The sequence below is a fragment of the Salvia miltiorrhiza genome, chromosome 5, assembly GCF_028751815.1.
Source record: "Salvia miltiorrhiza cultivar Shanhuang (shh) chromosome 5, IMPLAD_Smil_shh, whole genome shotgun sequence".
Classification (NCBI taxonomy): Eukaryota; Viridiplantae; Streptophyta; class Magnoliopsida; order Lamiales; family Lamiaceae; genus Salvia; species Salvia miltiorrhiza.
This window is the reverse complement of record NC_080391.1, coordinates 9,144,635-9,166,218: the sequence shown is the minus strand read 5'-3', so window position 1 is coordinate 9,166,218 and position 21,584 is coordinate 9,144,635. Positions and strand designations below refer to the sequence as shown.

General features: G+C 35.4%; 3 protein-coding genes and 1 long non-coding RNA gene across 10 annotated transcripts; all 4 read right to left on the bottom strand.

Moving 5' to 3' along the window:
* Positions 1 to 1,169: 1,169 nt before the first annotated feature.
* Positions 1,170 to 2,809, bottom strand: LOC130985807 (uncharacterized). The gene is made up of 2 exons (XR_009089093.1): positions 1,561 to 2,809; positions 1,170 to 1,431 (listed from the first exon to the last, which is right to left on the bottom strand). It is a non-coding gene; the product is annotated as an uncharacterized LOC130985807 (long non-coding RNA).
* A 6,363-nt stretch (positions 2,810 to 9,172) lies between these two features.
* Positions 9,173 to 13,434, bottom strand: LOC130985806 (L-ascorbate oxidase homolog). Its single transcript, XM_057908941.1, has 8 exons — positions 12,939 to 13,434; positions 12,740 to 12,849; positions 11,583 to 11,853; positions 11,396 to 11,498; positions 10,943 to 11,288; positions 10,483 to 10,851; positions 10,333 to 10,411; positions 9,173 to 10,258 (listed from the first exon to the last, which is right to left on the bottom strand). Exons 1-8 carry the CDS (start codon positions 13,083 to 13,085, stop codon positions 10,046 to 10,048), a joined length of 1,638 nt encoding a protein of 545 aa, XP_057764924.1. The 5' UTR covers positions 13,086 to 13,434; the 3' UTR covers positions 9,173 to 10,045.
* On the bottom strand, positions 9,334 to 9,672 carry LOC131025490 (glycine-rich protein 5-like). Its single transcript, XM_057955285.1, has one exon. It carries the CDS (start codon positions 9,670 to 9,672, stop codon positions 9,334 to 9,336), a length of 339 nt encoding a protein of 112 aa, XP_057811268.1.
* A 4,872-nt stretch (positions 13,435 to 18,306) lies between the features above and the next one.
* LOC130985805 (uncharacterized) lies at positions 18,307 to 20,744 on the bottom strand. Of its 7 annotated transcripts, none has more exons than XM_057908933.1 (4): positions 19,977 to 20,744; positions 19,553 to 19,722; positions 19,373 to 19,483; positions 18,307 to 19,104 (listed from the first exon to the last, which is right to left on the bottom strand). In XM_057908933.1, the coding sequence occupies exons 1-4, from the start codon at positions 20,623 to 20,625 to the stop codon at positions 18,520 to 18,522; spliced, it is 1,515 nt and encodes a 504-aa protein (XP_057764916.1). In that variant the 5' UTR covers positions 20,626 to 20,744; the 3' UTR covers positions 18,307 to 18,519. The 7 variants fall into 7 exon arrangements, with proteins under 7 accessions (XP_057764916.1, XP_057764917.1, XP_057764918.1 ...); XM_057908934.1 differs by having other exon boundaries at positions 19,553 to 19,719; XM_057908935.1 differs by having other exon boundaries at positions 19,553 to 19,716.
* Between the last annotated feature and the right edge of the window lie 840 nt (positions 20,745 to 21,584).

Below are 21,584 nucleotides of genomic sequence, written 5' to 3'. Positions count from 1 at the left end.
TTTTCTCTATATTGTAATTATTTTTTTATAATAAAATAATTAAATCCTATTATTATTTAAAAAATAAATTAAATAAATCAAAATTTTCCTTATTATACTAATTTGTAGGTGGCTACAATATAGTTGCATAGATTTATTATTTTTCATAATATTCATAATATTCCCCCTCCTTCCCAACGACAGACATAAAACTTTATTAGGTAATTTTAAACACAACCCTCAATTTTATGATTATAGACTCTCTTATTTAAAAATAATAATAAAAATATTTATAATTATACTATTTTACCCCTATAGCTCTCATTTAAAATTTATAATAAATTATATAAGTTGTAATAATTAATTTAAAAGAATAATACATATAATTTTTTCACACATAAATCATATAACCCCCATCCTGATCTAATATTAAAAATACTGATAAATAAACCTAATAACTCCATCATTAACACTGGCACTACTCTATCTCGGCGAATTGTTGGCAAAATTCTCGACAAACTTCTTGCAATGCAATTTTGACAATTCTCAACCACCTTAATTGGCTCCTCCATCGCCTTATCGTACATCTTCATGTCATTCCCTCCATTGGCCACCACGGTTCCAACAGAGGCACGGAGGGCTGCCAGCTGGCATGAGATACACTACAAGAAATTGAGTTTTCGCCCACACACGTAAATGTGGTTAAAGGTATGATTATGTGTAGGTATAGATGTTTACCCACACATAATGCAAATGTCAACATGTGTCACAATAAAAGTGTAGAGAAAGATTTTTACCCACATATATATTTATGTGTGGATAAATCTAATAATATTGTCGACACATATATATGTCACTAAAAGTATCTCTTATGTGTAGATAAATATATTTTTGTCATAATATAATGCTGATGTGGAAAATATGTAGATGATGATGTGGCATTCGATATTGACACGTCACAATTTATATGTGTAGGTAATTGATATAATATATGTGTGGGTAATAAATTTTAATAAAAAATTAATAATTAAATATTAGGAAAAAATATTATTTGTTTGTGACTATAAATCAGTTTAATTGTGTGTAAAATATATTTAATGTAAGAATTTTATTTATTTATTCGTATTTTTATTTCACAATCTGGTATGTGATATCAAAGATCAAATATAAATACAAAAAACACATGAAAATGCATCTGACACGATTGTAGCATAGAAATTTCATCAAATAATATTACATAAAATCAAAATAATATGCCAATTACAAACATTTCAAAATATTTAAATAACTAAGGTGCCAAAAATCTATTATGTGTCTTGAAGATAAACCAAGCACTTCAAGATCTTCACTCCAATCTTTTGTGGTTTAGCTTCACCATCTTCATCGACTCGTCGTATTGCAATACATGGCATATATGATCTGCATCTCTCAAAAGTGAATACCATTTGGAATCTAGACATTAGATAAATAAAAATAAAGACTCTCAAATGCGATTAGAAACAAGAACTAAAATATCCACGAAAACATAAGAGTTAGAAGATCAAGATAGATGTTTCCGTAAACGTTATCGTGAACATATACTTTGAGACGCTTCTCTCATCGCCGGAAGAAAGCGCGCTGCTTGAACTCATGGCGTGTGATTGAGGTCGTTAGCTTCCATCCTCTCTTTCTCTCTTGCTAGAACTTTTGATTTCTGCGGCGAATAGAACATGACAAGAGGAAATTAGAAATTGTAGAGAGAGCAAATTACTATATTGAAAATATGAGAGGAAGGAGTATTTATTGTGGAATATGGGAATTGGGAGTGGTGCTTCGATCGTGGTGGTGAAGAGATGCCGCCAAAAAATATAATTGTAATTTTTTTTCCCACGCCATCAGTTGTAAAGAGTCACCATGATTGTGGAAGTTAATTATCGGAAGGGAAGGGTGTTACTTTTAGAATTAGTGGCTTATTAATTGTATAAGGAAAAATAATTAAAAAAAAAACTACAAGGAAATAGATAGTGGTTGCCCCTCAAAAAAAAAAAAAAAAGATAGTGGTTGAGGTAGTTACAACTATCTAACGTGATGAGATAATAATTTTTAAAAAAACGTGAAGATTAAATAAAACTATTATGTATTGTCAACAATTAATAATTATAAAATTAATCAGACACACATATATTTGATAATTATGTGTGGTTAAGAAATTTTATTAATTTGTTACATCGACACAATAGATTTAAAATAAATTTTTGTTAAATAAATAAATAAACTTAAAAAATTATCGTGAAACAAATTGAAAGTCAATAAAATTTTGTTAAATAAATAAATAAAACTTAAAAAAAATTACCGCTATACAATAAATGTTATCTGCTACACATTTTAAAAGTCAATAACTAATTGAAAGTTTCTAACTGATTCACCTACACAATTTTCAGAATATGTGTGAGTATTTATGTGTGGGTAAAACATCAATTAAGATTTGCATAAATAACTAATTAAAGCCAAAATATAAATGTGGCTAAAAATATTTTTCCACGTTTTTTAGATTTCAAGAATAATAATGATAAAAATTCATTACCCACACATAAATAATTTATAATTATGTGTGGTTAATAACTTTTATTATTTTGCCACGTTGGCACAACAAATTCAAAAATAAGTCTTATTATACATAAATAAAACTTAAAAATAACTGTAAAATAATAAATGTCACGAAAATGTTTTTGCCACACATTTTAAATGTCAATAACTATGATTTTTTTCTTATGTGATTTACCTACACATTTTGAGATTATGTGTGGCTAAATTACCACACATTATTATGTGTGGGTAATTATGTGTGGGTAAAAACTTAATTTCTTGTAGTGATAGTCCTGTCCCTGATCCTCTTATGGGGAACTTGGAGAGCCTTCTCTGCCGCTGCATGCATTTTGAACATCACGAATGCATACCATTTCGCTTGCCCGTGTTCTTGTCGGTGATTAGCTTGCTCTTTTCGATTTCGCAGAAAGGCTTGAATGCATGGACAAGCTGCTCGGTGGCGGCATTCCAGCCGAGCCCAAACACGAATATATTTCGGTGGGCTGGGTCAGAATCCACCTTTTGCACGATTTTGGGGAAGAGTTTGGGGTCCTTCGTTGCCACCTCTTTAAGAATGTCTATGATTTGAGATTTTCCAAAGGGTTTCAATAATTCACGGAGGGCTTCTCGCTTTGACGTTTCGTCCTCTCCTTCTTCTCCATCCCCGGATTTGGATTCGGACTCGGACTCGAATTCAGATTCCGACGCCGCTTCTGATGATGATGATTCTTCGGATTCTTTCTCATTGGAAGACTCTTCTTCTTTGACAACGACTTTTGCTTCCTCTTCACGAACTATTTTAGGTTTTTGCTCGTTCGTCTGTTGAGAATAAGGAGCTTTGCATTTCTTCGCCATTGGAGCAATTGTCGGAGCTTCAATTGTAGTTAATCCATATTCATGTTCTTCTCCATGCTTGATGTTCTTAAATTTTGATTTTGGGCTATTTAAATGAGTTATTTACAAGTATTTGAGTTGGGGCTATATAAATAATGAGATTATACGTAATGTTCTTTGAAATTATTTTTTATAACTTTATTAATTTATTAGAAATTTTAAATGGGGCTATAAACCTATAAGAGTAATAAAAGTACAATCATAATTTATTTTATTGTTTTTTTAAATAAGGGGTCTATGTTTAAAATTACCAAACTTTATTAGGAGAGTTAGATTAGAGCGTAAAGTATAGTGACCCACTTGTTTAGTGCATTTAATTAAATGTATTTTATTCCTACTTCATGTTGTGAATATTTTTAACTTTAATTTTAAATTTACTAAATTTGATAAATTTTACTATATTAGTTACAAATTAACAGATTAATTAAGTAGAATTTTTAACTTTATTCCAATTCATTTTTTATAACTAAATTAAGTGACTTGAAATACTGAAATTGGTGGCAGAATTCACTAAGTTAAGTGAATTCCAATTCATTTGTAAAATTGGCGGCAGAATCTGTGCATTAAAATTGGTGTGAAATGAACACAAAAAACGTGCCCTAAAATTTGTAAAAAGGTAGCAGAAACTGTTCCCAAAAACCAAATTTCATCCCAAAAATACAGCCATTAACAATCTCCAAAATTCAGATGAGACAATAGCTTGAATTCTCAAGCTCACGGCATGAATAAGAGAATGGCATCCTCGAAGAAATCTGAAGCTTACGGCGTGCAAAGGTGATAATGGCATCCTAGATGAAGGATGGCTTTTGATTTCTTGAATTCAAGATTGGGTTATTCAGCCAAGAAGCCTTCAATGAAAGTTCAAGCTCACGGTCTGATAATGGCGTCGAGGGCAAGTTCTGATTTTTTTGAATTCGTGCTCAATTGTGCTTTTGAATTTCAGAAAATGGTAAAGCTGAAAACGTGAATTTTTTAAACAGTATTATAGCACCTAGCTAGATTATTTTAAACTCACCAATTTGAAGAGTCTAATTACCAAGGTTAAACTGAGAATTTACAGCGGGGCGAGGCTCAACCTCGGGCCCCAACACCAAATAATCTTGGCTACCAAACACGCAGTACACACCAGATAAATAAACAAACCAGCATTAACTAGCCTACCAAACACACCCTAAAGCAAAAATGACTAGAATGAAAGATCTCACAACATAAGAGATACAAGCTATAGTTTTATTTCTACTTCAACATAGCAACAATGGCAAGCTAGCTCGAGGGACTCAAAAGGCTGCCATGGTGAAGAATTCAGCTGTTGTAGGCTAGAGTGTTGGCACTTAGACCAGAGTGCAACCTTAAAATTATGACATCGAGTACCAAGATACATCGACTCCATATAGGTTCGAACCTATACTTGCCATTGACTAACCTTAATTGCAGACCATAAGAAACTAAAATTTCATTTTGCCCAAGGTCTTGACGACGGGCTTCGGCACATGGAAATCTAGAAGAGACCATTTACATATCTCAACCAGAGGGCTTCATCATACCTGAAGAATCAGAGAAAGTCTGCTTACTAAAGAAATCTTTATATGGCTTGAAGCAGAGTTCAAGGCAATGGTACAAGAGATTTGATGAAGATATGATGCAGATTGGATACTCTAAATCCAAGCATGATAATTGTGTTGACATCAAGAGAGACCATGGGGCTATAGTATCGTATCTAGCTATAGTAAGATGGAGATTGATATGTTAAAGAATGAGCTTTAGTCCAGGTTTAAAATGAAGATGCTTGGAAATGCAAGAAGGATATTGGGCATGGACATTGTAAGAGACAGGAAAAAGGGTCACTTAAGAAGGACTACATTTTGAAAATATTGCAGAAATTCAAGATGCATGATTCAAAGGTAGTAAGTTTTCCTTTAGACAACATCTCAAATTGACTTTAGAACAGAAGCCAAAGGATGAAAAGGAAAGAAGGGATATGGCTAAGGTTCCCTATGCAAATGCAGTGGAAAGCATCATGTATACCATGATTTGCACAAGACCAGATTTATCGCATGGAATCAGTGTAGTGAGTAGATATATGGTTGATTCAGGGAGGTATCATTGGGAGACAATAAAGTAGATTTTCAGATATTTGAAGTGTGCATCTGAGTTTGGAATTCTGTTTAAAAACGTGGAGGCTACTGCAGAGAAACCACTCAGAGACTATGTGGATTCAAACTTCGCAGCCAACGTTGATTCTAGAAAGTCACAAATTAACTGGCTATGTTTTTACCTTATATGGTGCAGTTGAGTTAGAGGTCATTACTGCAATATGTGGTGGCATTATCTACCACCGAGGCTGAATATATGGCAGTAACTGAGGCAGTGAAAGAGGTATTGTGGTTTAAAGGTATGATACTAGAACTTGGGATCATTCAAGAAACTGTGGAAATCAATTGTGATAATCAAAGTGCACTCCATCTTGTCAAACATCAAGTATTCCATGAGAGGTCTAAACATATAGATGTTAGGCAACATTTCGTTAGAGATGTTGTTGACAAACATCAAGTATTCCATGAGAGGTCTAAACATATAGATGTTAGGCAACATTTCGTTAGAGATGTTGTTGACAGAGGAGATGTCAAAGTGGTGAAGATTTCAACTGATGATAATACAATTGATATGTTGACAATGACATTGCCTAGCTCAAAGTTCAGATATTGCTTAAAGTTAGTCAATTTGCTACCATTTCAAGTTTAAATGAGTGTCGCTTTGTGATGGAGCTAGTTGGAAGGAAGCTGGAGTTTGCTAGATTCATTAGAGAATGTGTTGATCAAGATGGAGATTGTTGAATTGGTGATCAACAATTCAACAATATAAGTCGAAGGACTTATTGGCAAATAAGTGGACTTAAGGGACTTAGTTGCAAAGAATCTATTATAACATATTTCTGGTAATTCAAAAGGGAATTGCATCTGAGCAGAACATGTTGTTGTGATTGTTTTCTTCTTTCTTTCATACTTTGATCATAAGTGTTTTACTGAGACAAAAAAGAATATAACAAGAAATTGAGAGTGAGAGATCAGATTGAGCATGAAAGAGAGTAATGCAGTTTATGTTCTTATTAGTTTGTAACATTTGATGTAATCTTGTTCTCAATTGAATTTAGTGAAAGCGACTCTCCCGTGGTTGTAGATTTTATACGGAACCACGTAAAATTCTTTTATTCTTGGTTGAGTTTTGCGGCTAAATCCTTAACAGATTTGTTTAAACTAGATGAGAAAATACCGGTGAGAATTGTTTCGTTCATTTCATATCATTGTATTGTGACTGGGCTTGAACCGGTGAATCAAACACCTTCTGAACCGGTGAATCAAACACCTTCTCAAATAGACAATGAGATTGCGAGAAGCACAAATTTTCGGCCAGATGAAATTTCCACCATGCTAGATCAATTTTTTATTTTTATTTTACTTTTTTATTGTGATGAATTTTATTTGGTTTATCTTATTCTACCTTTAATGAAATATGCAGACATGGCGTTCACTTTCAGACTCTTTGTTGTGTCTCGGCTTCAAAGCTTGTAATTTCCAAATGTGATTAATTAATTAATATTTGAGGTTAATGTATCAGTATGGGTTGTTTTACAATCTCATAATATAAATTGGGACATTTTTCAATAATATAATTAAGAATATTTCTTAATTATATAATCATAATTGAAAAATGAAATGGATGAGTTAATATAATTGAGAATATTAGTTATATTATCTTAATTAGAAATTAAAATTGGTAAATTAATTGTATTATATAAAATAGCTCTAATCAATGAAGATGAATTCATTTTATAGTCGGAGACATATCAAATGAATGACTAAGATCTTGACAAAAAAAAATTATCTAATCATCATTATTATCTATTTAAAATTTTCATCAAAATATCTAGATCTTCTTTCTTTCAAATTTTCTATTAGTCTAGAAAGAGTTTTTGAAACTTTTAATTACTTTTCATAGATCTGTATTTCACAACATATTTTTATCGAGGCGTTAATTGGTCGTAAATCCACAAACTATTAGTGAATTTCAGTATTTTTTCAACTCTATAATGTTGTAATGTAAATACATAAATTTTAATCTATTGCGCAATTTGCTCTGAATCTTATTTTCACCCAAATGAAAATTGATCCGACAAAATTAAAGGAGATAAAATATACACACATTATATTAATATACTCTATCTATTTCTACTGTTTTTATATTTAATGAATATAATGTTTAATTTGAAAATTTGTATTTTGATAAAATAATACTCCATCAGGTAAGGAATTCCTTAACCTTATCACTGCACGAGCACACCCCGAGGATCGTGGCATCGCGCCTCTGTTTCCACCATATGTTGCTTCCATGAGCAGGTATCTTTCTTTATCTCTCAATTTTTATATCTTGCAACACATTTGTGATCACATCTTATTGTAGGCGGAAGGAGGAGAGGAGAAATGTTAGACGCCCTACAAAAGTTCAGCTCAAAGCCATGGACTCCCAAATCTCCCACCTTTTAACTTCAAAACGACTCTCCACTAACTATCATCACTTTTTCTAAATTGTGGTGCTCGTTCTCCACTTATCTAATATATAATTTTTTTTTAATTAAGATATAATAGTATGTTATTAAGATGTTACATGGACGGAGTGAATATTATTTTGGGGATATGTTTAGTATCACTCATTATTGAAATATATTCTATCTAATTAATTTCGTTTCTAAAATTTGAAATTTCGCCATTTCAATTACGAAGCCTTATTTTTCAACTTATATTTAAGACCGATTAGTCTATCTAGATTTCAGGTACAATAAAAGTGATGGAAGGGGGTTTTTTTTTTTGAGACAAGAAGGGTATTTATTATTTATTCGTTTATTTCAAGAAAATGGGACAATGGGAATTAATAATGATCTCATTTTTATTTAAAAGAGTCTTATTGTTTTTTTTTACTTGGGGAAAAGAGTCTTATTATTTGGATGTCCCAGAAGGATTGGAGGATAATTTTATTAGAAATTAGTATCCTAGTAAGTTTATATGAGCAATGCGATTGTCAATAGTCTAATCATCTATATATAAAAGAGGAGTTCTTTCACCTCTAATTTTTTTTCTCTCTACATAATTTTTCCCTCCAAATTTTCTATATATTTTTTTTCTTTTTTTGTCTTTTTTATTCTTTTTGAAAAATCATTAATTTTGATTTATGAAAAAAATACTCAATATGAATGTTTAATTAAAAATTATAAAAAGATCTTTACTTTGATTTAAAAATTATAAAAAAATAAATTTGAAATGAATAAGTTATTATCATTTAAAGTGTAAATATTATTTTTTGTTCACTCTAATTATCTCTAATATTAAGCATAGTACTCATGAAGTTGATACCATTGTTATTACACACTATTTTAAATCAAATACTAATATTTATATTAATATAATATTTTTGTTACTAATTAATCTACCTTATAAATAATGACATTTAAATATTTTTATATAATTTAAAATTTTAAAAATAAATAAATATATTGTAGTTCGTGCAAATCACGGGATGAGCGTACTAGTGTTAAATTAAAGCACAAATATGTTGGAAGGTAATTTGAACAACAATTACAGCAAAAAAAGATGTAGGAAATTATTAAAACTAGTAGTAGTAAAAAGTTGTTTTTCTTGGTAATTTAACATCATATATTGGGGTCCATATATTAACATCATGGTAATTTAACGCGAGGCTGATAATATATTGATGATTTTCCACTGAAAGTTTGATTTTGGTTACATATTAGTCTGAGAAATTAGAGAGTTTTAAATTTCTAGTTATTAATGGCATTACAACACATAACCATCTCTAATTAGTAATGCATTGTATTGAGAATCCTCACGGAGTTTCAACCAAGTCACCAGGTGCACCAATATCGTCACCGCCGCCGCCGCCGCTGCCTCCATCCCCTCCACGTTTACTGCTTCCAATGCCACCAGTTCCACCACTTGAGTCATCGCCGCCAGCAAATCCTCCACCAAGTCCGCCGCTGCCAAATCCTGCGCCGAAGCCGCCGCCTCTATATCCACCGAAGAAGCCGGGATAAGGGCGGAAGTGGGGACGGAAAAACGCCGCCTCCATGTCAGTCGCGCTCCCCTGCACTGGCATAGTCCTGCCATTGATGGCGCCCACTAATGCTACAATAATAGCCACCAGCAATACAATCTTCATCGCCATTTTCTATTTCTGTTTCTTAGTGTTGAATATATGATGATGAAGAAGATTGGACGGGGTTGTGCTTTATATAGCCCTACTCGAACTCATCCCCAATCTGTTTGTTCACCCACTTATTACTTGTTTTACTCATCATCAAACTATGCACGCACACCACCCTCAAATTTGGTGAATATTTGTTGGGAAACATGGAAAACGAGCGTTAACCACTTCAATTCTTGCCATGACTTGAAACCCATTCAATTGGAAATAAATGTGGTACAAAATAAATTCTGATAAACTTGTCAAGAATAAAATGTGAAAGCCGAGAGCTCAAGTGGAGCTGCTTGGCTTGGCTTGGCCTAATAATAGCTCAGTCACCCTCTCGTGACGAAGTTTACAAAGGTCTGGTGCGATGCCCTCTTGCTCGCCCGCAAAGGATAGCGTTTTTGGGGATAGGAAGTTCATCTCTAAACGAATTGGATGAGGTGTAAACCTTGAGGTACAACTGCTGCCCCAAATACTGCCTCGCCCACTCCTCAGATCTTATGTTCCACATTCCCACATTGTCCAAAGCTACATAAATCGCAGTCCATGATCTCGGATACACCTGCATTACCATTCATATATTAAGGGAAGAGCAAAAAACCCATCTCTTTTTATGGTTGAATGATTGTTATTTACCTGCGTGGTGCAGCGTGCAACTGTGTCTCTCAAGTTGTAGCGCAATCTGCTTGCTTCAGTCCACTGGCCTCCGTCCATTCTGTTTCATTCAAACAGTTAGCAAACTAGGAAGAGGGATGATGATAGTGGAGTGTTGATTTCAAAACTCACCCAACAACAAAGAAAGAATATCCATCCATGTGCCATGACTGCACAGAATTCTCCCAGTTCTGGAACACAATCTCTACATAAGCCCGGTAGTTAGCTTGGATGACAGAGGTGGCAAGATAAGCATTTCCCCCTCGATTAGGTCTGTCAGAGATGCTTCCAATGCTATACACACCTCCGATGTTGAAGTAGTCCGCCAGCTTCAAGGGAGTGTCCGGGGATATATACGACACACCATTCACTGCATACCTCTGCTTACCATTGATATACGGAGCAGAGTTGGCAAGCATGATGGTCCTCACAGGCTTCACCAATCCGTAATGGTACGACCCCTGTGGATTGGGTCGCGGCCCACTTGCTGTCAGGTTCCGACTGTTGCACCAAACATCCAAGCATCAGAATTCCACTTTCAAAAGATCATAGCTTTACTAGAATAGATAATACAAGGTACGAGCTCCATTACCGTATAGATCTTGCCTGGTTCAAAGACCACTCGATCTCGGTGGTAGGTCCACCGGGGGGACGACCATAAACTTTTGTGAATGAGTTACGATAATGGAGGACAGCGGTGGTGGTGAGAACTTTGGAAGTGAAACGAGACGACACCACAACATAGTAATCCTTTGCTGGCTGGTTAGCTGTGACCAAGACTGAGTAAGACTGGCCTAGATGGACATCCAGAGAGGAGTAAGTGTTCTGGACTGTGTGAGATCCTTCTACTTCCACCAGCTTCATCAAGTGTCCTTGAATCCTGAAGTTGAGGGATAACGCCGTCCCAACATTAGATATCCTGAACCTGTATGTTTTACCTGCAAAAAATGAACTTCCGGATTCACAAAGGCAGAAAAGGCATGCTAGAGAAATGCAAGTGCCACTACTTTTTAAGTTGAGTTAGTTGATTAAGAAGTTGAGTGACCTTGTTCAACGGTGAATGTGTATCCATTCCAACCACGTCCATTGATAATGAGGCCATCAGGGAAGGGGAGATTGTGACCACCATCCACAAAATATCTCAGTTGCTGCAAGAACATCACTTGTGAGAAAAATATGCAGTGATTCCATCAATTCCCACTCAACACAAAAATGTCAAAAGATTAGCTTACTCTCTGACTTCTCTTGAACCAATCCCCGGCAAGTACGACATGATCCCCAGCAGGAGGGGGGAAAGGTACAGGAATTTGAGGACGACTGTAGACTTTGATGCTTCCATATCCTCCGGCAGCCTTATGAAGTCCAAGTGATGGGAAGTAGAAATAAGTGCCGATCTGATCTTTTGCTTGGAGGGCATAAGTGTAGTTTCTACGAGGCAGGATCGGACAGTTTGTACCGGACACTCCATCCTGCCAGGAATTCCTTCTTTGCTGCAATCCATTCCTGTCAAAGATGATAGAAATCAGAATACTACACAAGAGCTGCTCAGTTGTGGAAAGTGAAAACTACAACTATGTGCACTTGAAATAGAGCCAAAGTGATGAAAAAATGGGTGACTTGTTATCTACAACAGACAAACATTAAAAAAGCTTCATTCTTAATGTTACCAAACTCATTCAACAGTGACCAAGAAACATCAGTCCATGACTCCATGTTTAAGATAACTCATGAATATTATTACATTAATTTCAGGGGCCATTGTTCCAAGAATGGATCAAGAGACGGAGTTAATACATATTGGTACAGACACACTGGCCCTACACAGTATTCCACTTACACTTGTGTCTCGTGGACACATGCTTATTCACACACAATAGGTTTATATATATATATATTAAAAGATAAAAGATGCCACAAATGTCAGAGATCCATAGATCTAGCACGTGAGAAGTGGCGACAAGCATAATGGACTAATTAATTTCTGTATCCAAAAAACCTGACTGAGCTTTTGCTTCAAAGGGAGAGCTAATTACAAACATATAACAGAGAAACTCCATTGACTAGAGCACCTTTCCAGTGTTGTTGTTGATAGAAGAGCAGAAATGTTCTTCAATAAATGTTTAGGCCAAATTGTAACAAATCAAAATGTTAGGATTCATAGCGCAAACCTAAAATCTAGGCCAAAGACAAGTCCTTTAGTTTCAAGCTAACGGCGCATTAAACAAGTACTACATTATACATAGATCTAATAAACACTACTACCAAGATTTGGGAAATAATGCATCGTCAAGTGTGAAATGTGAAGGTATCATTAAACAGCATTGAATGCGACAATAATCAAACAGAAGGGCGTAATTGGTGAAGAGCAAGGAACGAAGATAGCAGTTACCAGGAAAGTAGAAATGGCTCATTTAAGTAGTTGTAAACGCTGATAATCAAGTTGTCATTAGTGACGCAGTCGATCGTCGGCCCCGGAAACTGCCCATTTATCAGAATTCCCTGCAACACACATTCCCCAAGAAGTTCAAGAAAATCCAAGAAATGCACACACAGAGACTGAGAGAGGGGGAAGAAAGCGAAAAATGGACCTGTTGTTTGACGCCGAGAGGATAAATGTCGCCGTAGGTGACTTTCCAAGTGTAGTATCTGTAGGGGTTGTCGCCATTGACGCCGTGTAGAGCAAGCAGCAGTGCGAGGGCGACGATGAGAGAAGACGCGGCGGCGTAGTCTCTCATGGTGGTGTTGCTACTACTGTGTTGAAACAGTTTCGCTTTCTTGCAGAATCTTTCTGTTTTGTGAATATGCGAAAAGAGTAGTTACACTTTTTCCCCCTCGTTGAAAATGAGAGGAAAAAGAGAGGAGAAAAGGAATGCAAAGGGGAAGAGCCGGGAAGGACGTATATATATATAGAGTGTGAGTTGAGTTGAGCTGAGAAAGAGAGTGACGGCCATTTCTTCGGGTCTAAATGAGCATTTCGTCTGCGTGCTGTAGTATGGGTGAAAATGACGGGTTTGCCCCTCTCACGTGCTGCTCCTGCTGCTGCCCCTACCCGGTTAATGCTATGACACCTTTTCTTTTAGTAGCAGCTAGCAACATTGTTTTTATCTGGCTGGTTAATCACATTTTTTGAATTGTTACTACTCCCTTCGATCCGCTTCAAATGATTCCAAATTTTTTTATACAAAAATTAAAGAATGTGTGATAAAGGTGTAAAATAGTGATGAAAAATATTTCTAAATTTGAATTTGATCATTTGAAATGGAACAATCCAAAATAAAAATAAGGTCATTTGAAGCGGGATAAAGGGAGTATTTGTTAGTGCAAACCCCCCCAATTTATTCGCAAATTTTAATTCTTTAGTGCACTACCTCCTGAACGGGATGAGATCTAATGTCCCGCAATTTTATGTGTATCATTGTGTCACATATTTATACTCCCTCCGTCACACGAAATATGACCAAGTTTCCTTTTTGGTTTGTCCCACGAAACTTGACAAGTTTCCTTATATGGCAAAAAAATTACCCTTTATTAACCTTTTTCACTTTTACACCTACCACGCTTAACACACAAAATATCAATTTCTTAAAACCTGTGCCAAAAAGAAGTTGGCCATGCTTCAAGGGACAGAGGGAGTATATATTATTTTAAAAATATTTTTTATAAAAATAAAATTTATTATAATACTATGAATTATATTTAATTTTTATTTCAAAAAATTAAAATTTTTTAAAAGTATATACCATCACTTTGAATTTATCAACATAGTATTAGCTAATAAAAGTGAAATTAAATGACAAAAAAAATAATTTTATACCCTAGATTTATGGAATAAACTCTATTTAATAATCACAAAATTAAACTAAAGCATACAAAATTGAAATTAAATAAAAAATATAGAAGAAAATGAACAAAATTTAAAATAAGACACAAAGTGAGACATAAAATATGATATAATGAATCTCATTCTCTCTTGAACACACCAACCCTCCAATACACATACCTCAATATGCATTATTGGTCTATCTAACGATCAAAAGAAAATGACTGAAGATTGGTCCCCATATATATTACTCCATAATATTATATAAATTCTAGTGGGTAAATTTTGTATAAACTTAATTAGTTAAACAATTAGATTTAACGGGTCATTCCACTCAAACGGGTCTAATTAATTTTATAGTCGAACTCAACTCAAAAGACAAGTAGGATCATAAGATCTAGTCTTAGAAAGTGGGACAACTTGGTAGATGAGACAAAGAGAAACATGAAGAGATTTTCTCCTAAAAGAAACCGTTCGGATTCAAACTCACGTCCAAGTGCAATCCTAACCCCTACATCTTCTAGTATATATAAGAATTTTTAAGTCAAACCGAGAAAAAAGACATTCGTACTCGTATCAACTCTTACATGCTCTTTAAATTCCTTGCAATCTCGCTTACTATTCATGTCTCCATACTCCCACGTGACCTACTCCGTTGTGATTCAGTCGTCGGACTTGCCACCCAAACGTTTCAAACGAGAAAGCTTACTATCTTAATTATTCACCAATTATTTATTATTTTACGATGTATTTACTTAATTTTCATCAATTATCTCTCGATCATTATTGACTTGAGCGTCAGAAACCATTTCATCACCATTTTTACTGATGCTCTTAAAATGACTTTAACGTGTTTGTGATTTTAAGTTGCTCGTCTCTCCTAAGAAGTTATTTGGGAATTGAAGGACTATATTTTTTGGTTAAGTGCCTATAAATACACGAACTATACTCAAATTGTGGTTTTTAACAATTTGTTTATTTTTTAATAAAAAAAATACATAAATTTTTATTTTTTGGGAATTTGACTTGAATCCAAAATTTGTTGGCTAATATCTTGCTTGTCTGGAGTTTGATGAGCAATCCGAATGTATAGTCAGAAAGCTCTTGACGTTATCTTTCTAATAATATTTATATTGTTGGGTTTTGGTTACCTGAAGTGACGAAAAATGGCATGAAATTTAATGTCATGAAATTCTACATTTTTTTTTCCGACCACTTTTGGTGACCAAAACTCAACACTATGAGTATCATTAGATAGCTGTCATCAAGAAGTCGATACTTTCGGATTATCCATCGGATTGCAGACAATCAAGTTATTAGTCAATGAACTTTTTGACTCAAATCAAATTTTAAAAAATTAAAAAAATATGTATTCTCTTTGTCCCGCGAAACTTGAACAATATTCCTTTTTGGGTTGTCCCGCGAAACTTGAGCGCTTTCCTTGTATGGTAATTTTTTTTTTCCTTTTATTCATCTTTTCACTTTTTCACCTATCATACTTAACACACAAAATACCGATTCTTTAAAAGTCGTGCCGAAAAAAATTTAATCAAGTTTCACGGGACGGAGGGAATATTTTTTAATAAAAAATAAATATAATTAAAAACTAAAATTTAAATATAATTTAATTTGTGTACTCATAGACAATTAATCCTATATTTTTGTTACAATTACAACATCACCACAAATGTACACTACTATTTGTGAATATAAATGAACAGAATTGTGTGTGAATATATATCTCAAGATGGCACGACATTGCACGTTGACCAAAACTTAAAAGAATTGAGAGAGTGGGCCACATGAAGTGCTACTTTGTACAGCAAACATACATGGCATGCATTGATATTTGACTTATCTAACTCCAAGCACCTTCAAACATAAATGATGGAGAATTTACACAAAACGCGGTCGACGGAGTTGAGCCTTGATTAAAGGGCTCAAAAATCATGTGATTGCAATTAGTGTCGAATTTTTCTTCTTCTGTTTTATTAATTAAATATGCATGAGGTTGCAAGTTAGAACATGTCTGTAATGATTAAGGCGACGGTGGCTGTCATCCCCATATTAGTGGAGTGATCGCCAACAAAAGTAGTCACGCGTTAATTAGTTACAACTTACATCTTTATTTTTTTTCTTTCTTTCATTCCATTCAATAATCATAAGCTCATAACTTTTACATTGTGGCTCCTTCTTCTTTTGTGAAAACATTCCTGGCTATATTAAGGAAAGGGAAAGCTACTTAAATTGTTAAGATTTTAGGTTTTACTCCCTAATGATGTTTGAGTACTCGTGATTAACGTACGTTACCATGATCAATTGCTCTACTGGATCTTAATGCTTCGTTGATTTTAACACCAAAGATCTTCAATATTTCAATCAAGATTAACAAAACTAGAAGTATACATCACCTAATTAATACTACGTGATAATTATATTAAGCAGTCGAGGTTCGATTTGGGTTCCCGAAACGGTAATTAAGTTATTTTCAACTCTTTGAAATCAATATTTAGCCGAGAAAGATGTAGGAGTACTGTTTCTTTTTTCTTTAATAAATAGAAATTATATACCATACTCCCTCCGTCCGCGATACCGTTTTCCAAAGTTCTAAGAAAAATAGTAAATAGTAGTATATAGTAACGACTATTGTAGTGAGTGGAGTTTAGGTCCCACTATTGTTGTAAGTGGAAGTTTGTGGACCCTATTTCTATAAATGAAAGTGAAAATTATATCGCGGACAGATCGAAATGGTAAATATGGAAACGATATCGCGGACGCAACGAGTAGTAATTATATCTGGTTTTGAGGTGTGAAAGGGGCCGGGATGATATTTGGCAGTATTTGCATGATAGATTGTGGTGATGAGGTGGCATCTATATCTATCCCTTCTCGTGAGGCGCCTTAATTGTAGCTCTGAAATTTATATCCCTCTCAAAAAAAAAATGAAAAAAAATGCAAGAGCATGGTAACAGCTGTGATTGCCTCTGGAAATGTGGGTCAACTCAACATCACAAAAACGAGTAAGCACAGATTAGGTCAGGACTACTTGTGAGCTCTCTGAGAACAAAAAGCTTTTTCGTCTTCTTCCCTACAATCACATTTGTGATGGGATTATGTCGAAATCGAGACTTCCCCATTAGCATTAAGAATAATGGTGCTTATAATAAGTGACTACATTCCTACTTTCAGTTTTAAAATATATATCTGGCTTTGTACTTTCTCTAATGTAGGTTTAATTTTGTGTTTCTGTCTCTTGCAAATCCGCCTTTTTTTTCTACTGAAAATATTAGTATTCAAGATCGAAATAATCATATTAATTCCGATGGTTCAGTGAAGCATAAATTAGTTAACAACGAATGAAATGCTAAATTAGTGCTTGCTCTTGTTTTAATGCTATTTTTTGTTAAAAAAAACAAATAAAATTGCATGAATAGAACTCCATATAATTGAAATCTACAAATTAAGCAAGCTCAAATTAGGGACCACTTATACCTAAATTTGTTCTCTCCCGTCGTTTAAATTTGTTCACGTAAAAACCTTGCAGGATGCAGCTTACTAAAGTCATGTCTATTGTGATTTTTTTTTTTTTTTTTTGAGATTCTAGATACAAATTAAATTATAATTTGGTAAATATTACAAATGATTCCAATAAGCACAATAACCAAGCCAAATCCAAATAAATTGGAAAGACTACCCACACTTAGGTGATATAACTACTATCCACCTTATTAGTGTTTCTTAACGCTATTTACGTTTTTCTAAAATATTCTTTTGCGATATTAAAAATATAAAAAATAATTATAATTATAATTATAATTTCAATAACAAGTCTTTAAATATATACAACTAATCTAAATATGAGTAATCATAACCCGCCACTAGCAGATGATACTCATACGGTCATACCACACCTAAACACAATAAAATTATTTATATGTAATGAGATCTATAAATTTTGACCTGAATATAAATATTGGGCTGAACCACAATTGGCCCTATGATACGACTTTTTCTGGGCCATTAACGTGAACCACCATCAGAGTCTTGTTTATCATGATTTTCTCTATACATATGCATAAGGCACCTTATTTTAAACCAAGTACTAAATCATATATACATTTTGGCATAGACAGTGCTTGAAGATGAACAGATTGAGATATGTCATGTAATAGATATAAATGAAAATTGACTACTTTCTCAGAAAAAAAAAAAGTGAGCCTGCAGGCAGATACACTAGGCTACAGGGTTCTCCACAATCAAGTTGAGATATAAACAGTGATGATAAAAATTGGAGGCCCTTGTACTCAAAATTATGGGGAAAGAGCAAAAGTGAAGGAAGTGTATTGGTGCTAAGTGGTAGAGATTGTTAATAGCAAACCATAGTGATCACTAGGCAAAACTGGAAGCGACAGCTCCTTCACCTGCCCTTTCACTCTTTTCTCTTTGATATACGACACGCCTGCAATCGCATCTCTACCAATCATCTCAATCTTCCTTATCTTCAAATCCTTCAGCTTGCAAATGAATCTATCCAGTCGTTTCTGCACACCCCGGCTGCCAGTCAGCATCTTGTTCGATTTTGTGTCGTAAGTCCATCCATCTTCTCCGGGCCTCAGCTCTGTCCACGCATCCACCCATCCGCCCGCTAGAGGAAAAGCCCCATCCCGTTTCTCATCCCAGTTCATGTCACCGCAGAATATCACATTCTCATTCTTCCCCAGCAACCTCAAGGCCTCGTTAGCCTGCACAACACGTTCTTTGCTGAACATCTGGTTCCAAGTCGGAGGGCTTGGATTCGGACTTTCTAAATGGCTCGTGGCAACAACCATTGTCGTTCCTGGCAGCACTTCTACTTCTGCAACACAAAGCTCTCGTGCCATGACAGAATTGTGGAAGGGCTTGCTGCTATAGGATTTAACTGGCAATTTGGATAACTGCAAGATATTCATCCCTGTAAGTTCCAATACTATGCAATCACAACCAAAAATGATCTCTTTCTTGCATTATGCATTCTTGTATCACATCCCTTTAGCTTCAAAGTAGAATAAACACACTAAATGAAGCAATGTGGATATTCAAACCCTGTTTCTAGATCATAAACCGATCCAAATGGTGATCCAGATATGGAAGGTCCACACTTTTAGTGTTTTCTGAAATGATTTTTCCAATACCAAAACTCTACAGCTATCAGTATCACATCACCTGCATGCAGAAGTATCCTGCTGGGAATGCAGTCTCATCTGGCAGCGAGCAACGGTACCCCTTCCACCAGCTTGATTTCTGGAAGATGTCATAAGAAATGGGAGTAACCTCCTGCATAATTGCAGCAACATAAGAATTCCTACTATCTAGAATCAAGAATGAAAACAAGATGGAAACCACCTGAAAGCACATCACATCAGGTGAGTGCAATTCGATAAGGTCCCCAAGTGCTCTCATCCTCTTGTGCATCTCAACTTCTTGACGGAACCAAACGTTGTAGCTCAAAAGCTTCCATGTTTTTGATTCCGAGCACAAATGAGTTTCACCTGCTGCTGCTGCTGCTGCTGCTGTAACATGGGAAATACAAGGCCAACTGAATTGGTGGTGTTGAGCAAATTCAACGAACTAGTCTATGCTTCACATAGAAGATCGCAACTACAAAGCCTCTTTAACACTAGTACCCTAATTAACTGAAACCAAAACAATATAATGATCCGATTGCCTCCTGCCTCCCCATTTTGATCAGTAAGATTGAATGTAATCGACATTTACAATTAGCATAAGAAATAAATGGGCTGAAACGATAGAGAAAGAAGAATCATACCTAATGGTTTAGCTACAATGGGCTTACTTGAATCCTTTATAGCTCGAAACCCGGAAGAGCGACCCCCATCATCTTCCTCCCTATCTTTCCTCTTATTACTGCAAAGCCGCAGTCCAGCAGATAAACCTAATTTCCCCCCATCATCACACACTCTACTACCACCATTATCAACACTCAACTTTGCAGAACAACTAGCATCGCCGCCGACATCAATATTTTCTTTATTGGCACTGCTACAAGCCTTCAGCGGTTGGAAAACGCTGCCGACGGAGAAATCTTTGTCGAGATCATCATCATCAATTTCAAGAGTCGTCAGCCGAGTCGCGGTGGCCCTAGTGCCGCATATTTCGCATATTGCTCTGGAATAAGGGTTCAATAATGTGCATACGGCGCATGACCACATGGATTCAGGTGGCGGCGATGGGGCCAATACGAGCGGCTGAGGTGGCGCGGAGAGGCAGATTTCGCAGCGCGAATTCTGGGCGGGGGGATTGATGAACGTGCACTTGGAGCATGTCCAAGAAGACATTTTTGTGAATAAACAAAGGGTTTTGGGGAATCCTTGGGAAATTTTGAGAGGTTGTCGAAATTGGAGGACAAAGGATTTTGCTATTGGTACGATTGCCTTTGGCAGTGAAGATATCACCATTTTGAATTTGAATTCATGGCTGTTTTGCCGCTTTTCAAGCCGATCTTGGGCGTTTGCCCTAATGGGTTCTTGGAATTGGAAGCGCCACTGTTTTCTTGTTAATTTCCCTTAATTTCTCTTTTTCGTAGTATTTTATTTTCTATTTGGTGCCATCAATTCCATTTAATTTGTGTTTAATTTCAATCAATTCCGGATGATAATTGCAAGATATCAAATATTAATTGCTTGTAAATTCACAAATTTTAGCGAAAATTCATTTTTAACACGTTCTTTTAAAATTTCAATTTAATACACTAATTTTGACCCGTTGTTTAATTTTAACAATCATTAAATCTCCGGCTACTTAAAAACACACGTGGCACTGCTTTGTAATTGTTTGCCGATGAGTAATACTCCCTCCGTCCCACGAAGCATGACACAGTTTCCTTTTTGATCTGTCCTACGAAGCATGACACGTTTCTAAAAATGGCAAAAATTTTACCCTTTATTCACATTTTTACTTTTTCACCTACCATATTTAACACACAAAATATCAATTTCTTAATTCTCGTGCTGAAAAGAAGTGTGTCATGCTTCATGGGACGGAGGGAGTACACAACGTTTTAGATAAGCTTAAAACGCCATCGTTTTTCGCCGCCCAGTCGGCCCTCCCTCTTCCTCCGCCGCCTCGCCGCACTCCCTCTTCCTTCCGCCACACTCCCTCTTCCTCCACGTTTTTCGCCGCCCCGTGGCCCTTCCTCTTTCTCCACGATTTGCAGATCTAGGCTCGTGGCCCTCTCTCTTCCTCCGCCGCCTCGCGGCCCTCCCTCTTCCTCCATGATTTCCGCCGCCCTCTTTCTTTTTTCACGATTTGCAGATCTAGGCTCTATCAGTCAAATGATCTGGCCACCCATGCGGTTGGATGAATTTTTCTATTTTTTAGATTTTTCTTACACATTCTGATTGATAATTATCAAATC